At 45.9% G+C, this 11,507-nt stretch overlaps 1 protein-coding gene across 1 annotated transcript; it reads left to right on the top strand.

Moving 5' to 3' along the window:
* Positions 1 to 1,797: 1,797 nt before the first annotated feature.
* Positions 1,798 to 11,292, top strand: LOC310682169 (uncharacterized protein C8orf76). Its single transcript, XM_083450643.1, has 6 exons — positions 1,798 to 1,983; positions 3,375 to 3,470; positions 4,468 to 4,611; positions 6,255 to 6,763; positions 8,131 to 8,263; positions 9,201 to 11,292. Exons 1-6 carry the CDS (start codon positions 1,867 to 1,869, stop codon positions 9,372 to 9,374), a joined length of 1,173 nt encoding a protein of 390 aa, XP_083306769.1. The 5' UTR covers positions 1,798 to 1,866; the 3' UTR covers positions 9,375 to 11,292.
* Positions 11,293 to 11,507: the final 215 nt, after the last annotated feature.

Raw genomic sequence — 11,507 nt, forward strand, 5'->3', positions numbered from 1 at the left:
GGTCCTGCTAGTTAGGGATCATGGGAGTTGTAGGCCAAAAAACATCTGGAGGGCCGAGGTTGAGGAAGCCTGGTATAAAAGAACTCACAGTAGGCACTTAGCTTTTGTTATCTGGTGTAGTGGTTAAGAGTGGTAGACTCATAATCTGGTGAACTGGGTTTGCGTCTCCGCTCCTCCACATGCAGCTGCTGGGTGACCTTGGGCTGGTTTGACATCAAGTGACAGGAAGTGCCTACAGAGGGTGGTGAACACAGCACAAGATATTATGGGCTGTCCTGTGAATCCACTGGATGAAATAGCGGAAGAATGTTGCCTCAGGGGAGTGAGAAAAATTCTCAGGGATGATTCACACCCTGGCCGGCACTTTCTTCATCTGCCCTCGGGCAGAAGATATAGAAACATGATTAGTCGCACCAACAGGGTAAAGAACAGCTTCTATCCATGGGCTGTTAGGCTGCTGAAAGAAAAGATAACAACAGGGCAACTGACTTTCGGGTTTGGTGGGTGTGCGTCAGTAAATGAGGGGAATTAAGACTAAGAGAGCTGAGCGGGGGGGGGGGTGTTCATGTAATCTCACTGTATACAAGTTGAACAAGTGACAATAAAGTATTTCAATTTCAATATTTCAATTTAATATATATCAGTTGTAAAAAGCAATGACAAACCTAGACAGCATCTTAAAAAGCAGAGCCATCACCTTGCCAACAAAGGTCCGTATAGTTAAAGCTATGGTTTTCCCAGTAGTGATGTATGGAAGTGAGAGCTGGACCATAAAGAAGGCTGATCGCCAAATAATTGATGCTTTTGAATTATGGTGCTGGAGGAGACTCTTGAGAGTCCCATGGACTGCAAGAAGATGAAACCTCTCCATTCTTAAGGAAATCAGCCCTGAGTGCTCACTGGAAGGACAGATCATGAAGCTGAGGCTCCAATACTTTGGCTACCTCATGAGAAGAGAAGACTCCCTGGAAAAGACCCTGATGTTGGGAAGGATGGAGGGCACAAGGAGAAGGGGACGACAGAGGACGAGATGGTTGGACAGTGTTCATGAGTTTGACCAAATTGTGGGAGGCAGTGGAAGACAGGAGTGCCTGGCATGCACTGGTCCATGGGGTCATAAAGAGGGGAAACGACTAAACAACAACAAGTTGTAAAACTATTTCTGTACCCTCGTGTCATAAAAGGTCAGGGCAGTGTACGAAACATCTTTAAAAAACCCCACAGCAAAGTGGTTTGGCACTCAAGCGCTGCTTGCAGCATGCTTCCTACAAGCATCTGGTCAGCCGATGTGAACAGGATGCCGGAATAAATGGGCCACTGGTAAACAATGCTATCCTAATGCTTTTCTCCCTATATTCCAGATTAGGTTGGACCACAGTTCACAACAGCCCGGCCATATCAAGGAAAGTCAAGGCTACCCCAAGAGAGCAGAGGAGGAGATGCAAAACACCCTCCAGATGGCAGCGAGGACTAAATCCAGAGTTTGGCTTTGCATGCAAGCCGGCTTCCTCCATCCGCACTTGACGTTTGAACTGCTGAAACACCAAAAAGAGAGTGGGGTGTAAGTGCGGCGAGGGCGTCACAGATGCTGTGCAATCGATGCTGCGCAAGCCGCGCCTCCGTTTGCCCGCACCGCGTTCCAAGCGCCAGTGGACGAGGAATGCCTTCCCAAGCCGACCCGGAAGCTTGCACCTTGCGTACGGCTCTACTTCATTTACAAGTCTATGAGTTCTCTCCGTAAGCCCGCCCCGTGACTCAGGCCTGTCTAGTTTGCGGCGCAGCGGCGTCCTCTGTGATCCGGAAACGGGACCCTCTCTAGGAGCGTGGGCTTCCGGCGCGCTCGCTCGCCTCTCTTCCCAAGGCGGCATGGCGCTGCCTTTCGACTTCGAGGAGTCGGTCTTCGAGGGGCGCTGCCGGGAGGGGAAGGGACGAGGCTCCGCCTCTCCTTCCCTCGGCTACAGCCCCCGGTGCTGTGAGCCCGAGGTGAGGGAGAGAGAGATAGCGCAAAGGCTGGGGGTGGGATGGGAGGAGGCCCCATAGAATCCTGGGAAGTGTAGTTTTTAACCCCTCCCCCACAGAGAGACATTTCCCAGGATTCATTGGGGGAAGCTGTAAAGGCTTTAAATGGGTGTTGGTCCAACCACGCAGCTCCCAGGGCAGGTTCTGTCCATGCTTCTGCCTTCCCTGACCTGGTGTCCACCAGATGCTTTGGACTGAAACTCCCAACAGACTGAAGCTGGTTGGAATTGTCATCCAAAACATCTGGAGATTGCAGCCTTTGTTCTGGCAAAATGTGGGGCAAGGCGTTGGGGGGTGTTTCCCCCCCCCCCCATTTGGTGTTTTTCAAATTTTATTTTATTATTAATATTACATTGTTATTATCGCTATTATTGTTGTTGTTGTTGAAATTTTATTCTTATCATTATTGTAATTATTATTACTATGCTACCCATCTGACTGGTTGCCCCAGCCACTCTGGGCGGCTCCCAACAAAATATTAAAAACAAAGGGACTTCGAAGCAATCCATTACAACTTATTGCAGCCTAACAGGGTGTCCCCTCTGGAATTTGTCACATGCACACACAAATTTGTAAACCTGCCTGTGGCTACCCAGAGCTTAAGTATGTGATCTTTCACACATCCTTTCAAACATATGCATGTGGAAAGGATCCCAAACTTTTTTTTGGGGGGGGGGGTTAGGAAGAGCGAGAGAGAATGAGAGAGAAAAAGACAACCTGAAATACAGGACAAAACTGTATCAATACAGGACATAGCATTTTACATTGAAATACGGGACAATGTTGTATTATACAGGACAGGTGGCAATCCTATCTGGAGAGGACCAAGTTGGGGAAGTAGAGGGGAACTCAGTATCACAGAATTGTAAAGGGACCCCCAAGAGTTATCTAGATAAACCCCCTGCAATGCAGGAATTGTAGCCAAAGAATCCCCAAGAGATGACTCTGTTTAAAAATGAAGGAGAGTCTAACAGTCCATCAAACGGCTCTTACCTTCAGAAAGTTCTTGCAAAACGTTCGACTCTTCCTAATTGTTTAAAGAGCCTTGTATGCCTGTTGTGGGGGGCGGAGGAGTAAAATCAGAGTCTTGTAATTCTTTGCAGCAGGAATGGTGGAACCTGTGGCTCACCAGATTATTGCTGGCTGGAGTTGATGGGAATGAAGACCACAGTCTCCCAATCCCCACTTTGAAAATGTAGGCAGTTTGTTCTTTTGGCATGAGTTTCCATAACTAAGAGCCTGCTTTGTCAGTCTGATGGATGGGTGAATCCAGCATGCAAGAATCAATTGATATTTATGGAATCGACTGGTAACCCAAGCAACACAACTGATTTTCTCCCCTTTTCCTCCCTCAGTGGTTTTGTGAGGAAACAGACTGGGATGATGATGCCGAATGTGTCAACATTAAAAAATTCAGAGGAGATTTGGCATACAAGCAGCGAGAATTCAAGGTATTCTGGATACTATTATTTGAATGTGTATCTTTCAGGCACATGATAGAATCTTGCACATGAGAGCATGCTTATATCGTTTATCCCGATGACATTTTTTTGAACGAAAAATTAAATAAATAATGACTCAAATCAGAGGGTTCCCCTCACTGTTTTTTCTTTGATTTTTTTTTTTTTTTAATTGTACGTTTAAATTTTGCATCTTGCCCACTTTCATTTTTATATTTTGGTGTTACTGCAATTGGTCCCAGGAATTTGGTAACAGGCAAGGTGACAGGGAGATGTCAGGTGGTTCAGTGACATCCTGTGCGCATGAGTGGGACTTGCATCTAAGTAAGGGTGTATAGAACTGCACACTTTAGAATTTAAACAAGGAACCTCAGAGGCCAAATGCCACACTCCACACTCTTCTGTCTAACCTTCAAGTCTTAAAGGTAAAGGGTAAAGGGACCCCTGACCGTTAGGTCCAGTCATGACTGACTCTGGGGTTGCGGCGCTCATCTCGCTTTATCGGCCGAGGGAGCCGGCATACAGCTTCCGGGTCATGTGGCCAGCATGACTAAGCTGCTTCTGGCGAACCAGAGCAGCGCACAGAAACACCGTTTACCTTCCCGCCGGAGCGGTACCTATTTATCTACTTGCACTTTGACGTGCTTTCTAACTGCTAGGCTGGCAGGAGCAGGGACTGAGCAACGGGAGCTCACCCCTTTGCGGGGATTCAAACCGCCGACCTTCTGATCGGCAAGTCCTAGGCTCTGTGGTTTAACCCACAGCGCCACCTGAAACCTGGTTAACTGTGTTTAATTATGGTCGGTGCACATGGAAGGTGCGAGGAGGAACACATATATTCAAGGCTGGTTTTGAAGTTGTATTTCTTACCCTAGAGCTTGGGCCTTGATCTTGCTTTATGCCGAATGATTGCGCACAGATCTCAGGCCATTCAGTCTTCCTGAGTCGCACTAAGTTCAAGCTCGGTATTTGCAAAATCTCGTTTCAGAAGGCTCTGTGTGAATATTCCGGATGCCTCGTGCTGCTGCCTCCCAGCAACGCTGCCATGCGGAGAGATGTGCAGGAGAGCCAGGCTCGTTGCTTTGCTCACCTGGGGAGACACAAGGAAGCCTTGGAGATCGCAGAAACACTGGTTGGTAGTTTCCCCATTTCCCCCCTCTTTTTTTTATTGTTGCACATAACACCGGTCTTGAAATACCTACATTGGCTCCCAGTACGTTTCCGAGCACAATTCAAGGTGTTGGTGTTGACCTTTAAAGCCCCAAACGGCTTCAGCCCAGTATACCTGAAGGATTGTCTCCACCCCCATCATTCTGCCCGGACACTGAGGTCCATCCTCCCTGCGAGAAGCCAAGTTACAGGGAACCAGGCAGAGGGCCTTCTTGGTAGTGGCACCTGCCCTGTGGAACACCCTCCCACCAGAGGTTAAGGAAATAAACAACTACCATACTTTTAGAAGACATCTGAAGGCAGCCCTGTTTAGGGAAGCTTTTAATGTTTAATAGACTATTGTATTTTAATATTTTGTTGGAAGCTGCCCAGAGTGGCTGGGGAAACCCAGCCAGATGGGCAGGGTATAAATTATAAATTATTTTATATTCTATTCCATCTTTCCTCCAATGAGGTGGTCTACCTTGTTATCCCACTCCCTGCTTTCATCATCACAGCGACCCTGTGAGGTAGGTTAGGCTGCGAGGGAGACTGAGGCGGTATACACACAATGTATTTAAAGCTCATGACTTCCCTGAAAGAATTGTGGGAAGTGTGGCTTGGAGGTTGTAGCTCTTTGAGGGGTAAACTACACTTCCTGGTATTCTTTGGGGGTAATAATCTGCTTCAGATTTATGGCATGTACTCATTAGGGGAGTGCCAGTTCAATGAGGACATTGTGTGAAGAAGGCAAAATCCTTGTTGGGGGATCATTAGGAAAGGAACTGAAAATATGCTTACCAATATCGTAATGCTATTATACAAATCTGTGGTGTGACTGCGTTTGGAATACTGTGTACAGTGCTAGTCATCTTACCTCAAAATGAGTGACTTCACTGTGAGGAAAGGTTGCAGCATTTGGAACTTTTTAGCCTAGAGAAAAGGTGAGGCATTTATGCATAGCATGGAGGAAAGTGTATAGAAAACAGCTTTTCTCCCTCTCTCATAACACTGCAACTTGTGGACGCCCAATGAAGCTGAATATTGGAAGGTGCAGGGCACATCTATATGTAACAGTATGCTGTGTGCTGGTATCTCTACCTTGATCAATCCCGCTTCGCTCTCCCCTGGCAGAGATGGGTAAACAAGCCTGAAAACAGATAGCTTAGCATCAGTATCCAAAGCTTGGGTTGTGGTTCGTTTCTCCCTAACAAATCACAATTGGTAAGCCAACAACTAAACCATTGTTTGAGGCTGGTTCGCAGGCATGGTTTGTTCAGGCAAAGAAAAGCAAAGATCTTGCCTTTGCTGGGTTTGGACCTAACCCTAAGGTCTCCACTTCCTGGTTTGTTTCCATGCTTCTGCCAGGCAGCAAGTGAAATGGGAGGCACTGTGAGCTAATAGCTTGTTCAGGCAGTAATTTTGGCTTTTTGTTATGTGCTATCATGGCCATGGTGTTAGCTCTATTGCTGCTTCTTGCCCTGTTAAATTTGGATATTATTTTTAAGCCGTCTGAGTGCATACTTCTTTATTCAAGAAAATGTGTCCCCCCACCTTTCCAGATTCTAATAAAAAAAGTCAATACTGCATCCTTTTAATCCTCGAATTTCTTTTCTTTCTTGCCAGAGACTAGGAGCAACAAACACTGACCACATAGCAACAGTACTAGGGCTGCAGCTGGCCATTTACCAGACTCTGGAGCGTGTCGAGGAAATAATTGGGTGCTTACAGCCGCTGATTTTGTTGCACCCCTTTCACCCAGGGAACTGGAAGCTGCTTGCTGAAGCTTATGCAAAACTTTTGCGGTTTCCAGCTCCGTTGTCTCTGTCGGAGGCGCATCTTTTGCAACCCGATGGCTTGACTGCAGATAACGGTCTCAAAGCTTCGGCAGAGGAATCCAGATCCCAGTGCTGCAAAAAAGACAGCTCGAGGAAGGGTTCCTCTTTGCATTTTTCTCCCTGGACAAACAACAGCTTTGGATCTTGTGAGGAACGCCAAACAGAAAAGGGGCATTTGGGTGCCTTGGGAAGGACAGGGGCATTGCATGCGACGAAGGCGGCTGTGCCTGATTCCTCGGGACAAGAAGGGTCTAAAGATCTTTGGATATATGCATGTGCTTCCTTCATCAGAGCAAGGTAATGTGCAACACTGTCTATAAAATTATCACTGTGTGTGTACAAAATATTCCATACAGTTCTCCTCTTTTTTTAAAAAAAAATAAAATTAGACAATTTCAACATAGGAAATTATCAATCCAAATAATCAGTTACATTATTTCCCCCCCCTTTCCCCCCTCCCTCTCCGCTCCACCCAGGACTTCCCTTAGCTCCCCTCTCTGGTTTCTTTGCACATATGATTCTCTGCATGTTATAAATAAGTTCTTTGTGTGTTTTTTTGGCAGGTCTTGTCCTACAATCCCTTCTGGTATTTTTTACAAAAGTCATTTTAAACATTTTTTTCCAGTTTGTTATGTATCATTTCCCATTTTTTTTAAACTTCTCTACATTCCCATCACATATGATAAAAAGTACCTTCTTTTTCTTTACATTTCCAACATGTGTTTGACCCGGTTTTGTACATTTTTGCTATTTGTACTGGTGTAGTATACCATCTGTACATCATTTTCATGTAATTTTCTTTCAAAAAAGAACATTCTGTAAATTTCAGACCGACCTTCCACACTTTTTCCCAGTCCTCAAATTGTATATAATGTCCTATATCTTGTGCCCATTTGATCATGACTGATTTGACCTCCTCGTCTTTTGTTTCCCATTCTAGCAGAATACATACAGTTCTCCTCTTGACATATATTTATTAATAATATTTATATCCCACCTTCCCAACAGAAGATTGCTCAGGGTGGCTCACAATAAAAGGAAAACACGTCAGACTAGAAACTGAAACCTATTAAAACACACACTGGAAATCGCACACCATAGAAACAAACTGCACTTGAAACCAACAGGGGCACTGCAATCAGCTGAAAGGTTTCTAAAGGTTACCTACTTTTAAAAAAAGTTGGTGTTGAGTGAAGCCATCTCTTGACTTCTTCTGCGACAGACACAAGGTTTACGTGATTAGTTTTTAAAAAAAAAATTCAAAGCCTCAACTGGCTCAAAATCATGTAGTATTAGCAAGAGCACCTTATGATACTGGAATACATATGACCCTGGCTGATAAATTTTGGTCCAGGTTTCTACATTGTTCACAGGAGAAATCATCCATATTGCTATCTTAGGGGTGAAAGAGACATGGCCCTGGAAATCTTTTATCTTTCTTTTATGGTTTTGATATTGTGTTAAACCGTGTTTGGGTGTTACATTTGAACCTTTTCTTTAACACTCTTTTCAACTTGGACATTTGTAAAGAAATAGCTCCGCTGCAAAACACTCAAACACTCAAACTTCCCATATTCAACAACGTTGTCATGTATTCATTTTGGCTGTCAAAACTCTTACGACTCCGCTGTGTTCACTCAGCTTTAGTTTTCCTTTTCCTCCAGGCTCTTGCTGCAGCTCATGCAGTCGAATCAGTCTTCCTTTGCGTTAGAGCGTAACTTGAAGGCTCAGCAGGAAATTGAAGACAAAATCGCAACCTTCGGCGTGAAAGGCGATGCCTTGTTTTTGATGACTGAGGTGAGTGGAAGTTCTGTGCCAGGTTATGCAACCTGTGGCCCTCCAGCTATGGCTAGACTGCAGCCTCTATAACCCCTGATCGTTGGCCATGGTAGCTGGAACGGATAGGAGTTCAAGATCTAACAAGATCTGGAGAGCCACAGGTTCCCCACCCCTGCCAGAAAATGTCAGAAGCCACGTTGAATGTATAGAATAATAATAATTATTATTTATTTATACCCCGCCCATCTGGCTGGGTTTCCTCAGCCACTCTGGGCAGCTTCCAACTGAATATTAAAAACAATACAGCATCAGACGTTAAAAACTTCCCTAAAAGTTGTCTTTTAAAAGTAAAATAGTTGTTTATTGCCTTGACATCTGCTGGGAGGGTGTTCCACAGGGCGGGCACCACTACCAAGAAGGCCCTCTGCCTGAATATTAAAAATAATACAGCATCAGACATTAAAACTTCCCTAAACAGGGCCGCCTTCAGTTGTCTTTTAAAAGTAAAATAGTTGTTTATTGCCTTGCTGGGAGGGCGTTCCACAGGGCAGGCGCCACTACTGAGAAGGCCCTCTGCCTGGTTCCCTGTAACCTAATTTCTCGCAGTGAGGGAACCGCCAGAAGGCCCTCGGCGCAGGACTGAGACCATTTAGGGCTTTAGAGGTCAGCACCAACACTTTGAATTGTGCTCGGAAACGTACTGGGAGCCAATGAAGATCTTTCTGGACCAGGGAACCCTTTTCAGCCTGTGGGCCACTATTCCTTCTGAATACCAGTCGCTGGAAACCACAGGAAGGGAGGGTGCTCTTGTATTCAAGTCCTGCTTGCAGGTTTCTGCCGGACACCTAGTTGTCCACCGTGAGGACAAGATGCTGGACTAGATGGAGCATTGGCCTGATCTAGCAGGTTCTTCTTACATGCTAATGTACCCCGCCTTTTTCCCCCTTCCCTGCAGGTCATGGGAGAGGACCTTGTCCCAGAAAAGCTCAAGGAGGATGCTCAGGGAGAGGTGAAATGCTTAGGTGCTTCAACCTTGGCATCCATGATGACTGTGACTGCTGTGGAATTTGAAAGGAAGTGGTTTCAGAAGCTCAGAGACCAGTTGCCGCACTTGGACTGTCACACATAGCGCAGGGTGCCTGCACGGAGACTCTTGGATGCATTTTTGGTTTTTCCTGGTTATCAAGATGATTTGTATGTAAGTGCCTAGAGCAGGGGTCTGCAACCCGCGGCTCCGGAGCCGCATGTGGCTCTTTTACACCTTTGCCGCGGCTCCGGGGCGGATACTAGCGAGGGGAGGAGGTGCATTGTGTGCCCCGACACTCCCCACTGTGGTGGGCGCTGTACTGGCTGTGACGTCGCATGGGGGCGGTGCGTGCGTTAGTCATGCACTGTCCCGACGTCACCTTCCCGCCCGCTGTCAGGTTGCGGCTCCGGAGATATATTTGTTTTAAATGTCACAATGGTTTTGCGGCTCCCAGGTTTTTTTTCTTCGGAAACAGGTCCAAGTGGCTCTTTTAGGTTGCAGACCCCTGGGCCTAGAGGATTGTGCTGGCCAGAGAAGAATTCCACTCCTGAAACTGATTCCATCTGTCTGGGCCTGGGATGGTTGCCCTCTTCAATGTTACATGAGAGTGGCTTGGCCAGCATGGGGAAGGTTATGAACTTGTTTTTGGCAAGGCGATTGATGAATGGCATGTCAGGAGTTCAGCCTACACTTGCCCGACTGGCATGTTCTCTCCCTCCTGGTCTTTCGTTCGGGAGCTTCATAAGCTTTCTTCAACCCAAACACCACAGCGAGTGATGCCAACAGACATCAGCACACTTAGGGATCCGCAGAGTTTGCACAACTTGCGTAACAGACCTCAGCAACTCAGCATTTTGGCTAATCTACTTTATTTACATATAAACACACACGGAGCACTGCAACATGGCTCCCTCTCTCTCTAGCATCAGCAAAGAGAAAAAGAACAAAGGACAATAGTCCCACTTCATGGAACACAGTAACACAAACATCCTGTCTCCATCACTTCCCACTCTGTGGAGTTAAAACATATACCGTCATGTGATAGACAAAAATCCCATGACTGCAATCAAGGAGCAGGAATTCTAACATAGCAAGCCATTTCCCATGCTGCTGGTTCATGACCCATTCACTTTTGGGTCTCCCAGTGCATGGATCTGCTCCGTGAAACGATAGCAGAGCAGCACGGGCCTCAAAAAAGGTTTGACAAACTTCCCTGCCCATTTGCAAAAGGGATGTCCATGTGGGAAAGTCACCCTGGGGGATCTTGAACAGGGGCCTGTCTCCCATTTGTCTCTTGCATGTGCTACGATCCTCTTCTTAGAGGTTGGTTCTCTGTAAGTATAACTTCTTGTGAGCAGCTTCATGTCATTCCCCAGATCAGAGCAGGGGGAAAACAGCATCTACCGTATTGGCCTGAATATAAGCCTCACTTTCTCCCCAAATTCTGATCATGAAAAATTAAAGTGTGGCTTATATTTGCAACCTTATGGTAAGTATCCAAGAGCGCAGCAAAGTGGTGCCCTCCCCATGCGTAGTCCCCTGTCCTCTCCCCCAAGGCCAGGAAGGGAGAGAGCGAGGAAGGCGAGTGGCTTATATTCTGTTAATTTCTCTCTCCCCAATTTTAAAGGTGCGGCTTATATTCAGGTGCAGCTTATATCTGGGCCAATACGGTATTATGCTTCCCATCTCAGAATAGTCCACATTCCAGATAGTTAATAGTTCAGTCCCTGGTATTTTCCAGCTAAACGGTCAGGTAATGGGGAGATCCAGTTACCTTGACATTCTACATCACAACTTTTCATATATTAGGCGTCAGGCAAAAACGTTCCTCTTTAACCAGGCCTTTGGCTGATTGACAGCTAATGCCCTTTTAAATGTGTTGTGGAAAAGGGGATTATTGGGTTGTTGTTGTTTTTTATTATGTATTTTGTGTTTTTATATTGTGATTTTATGTCGTTACCACCCTGAGATCTACAGGTATAGGGGTGGTATACAAATTTAATAAATAATACTAATAAAATAATAGGGGTGGCTCATTTTTTTTTTCCAGGGTAGGTGCAGCTGAAGTCTAAAAAAGGGGGTGATTGAGGGCTGTGGCTCAAAAAGCTGCCCTCCAAAATGTTTTCCTATCAGCTAGTGGACACTTTTTAATGATTTTATATTATTATTACATAAAGGCAGAGGGGAGTGTGGGGCAGCTGGGGCTTGTCAACCTGGAAAAGGAGCCCATTTAGG

This window comes from Podarcis tiliguerta (assembly GCF_965153285.1).
Source record: "Podarcis tiliguerta genome assembly, chromosome: 7".
NCBI classification, from domain to species: Eukaryota; Metazoa; Chordata; class Lepidosauria; order Squamata; family Lacertidae; genus Podarcis; species Podarcis tiliguerta.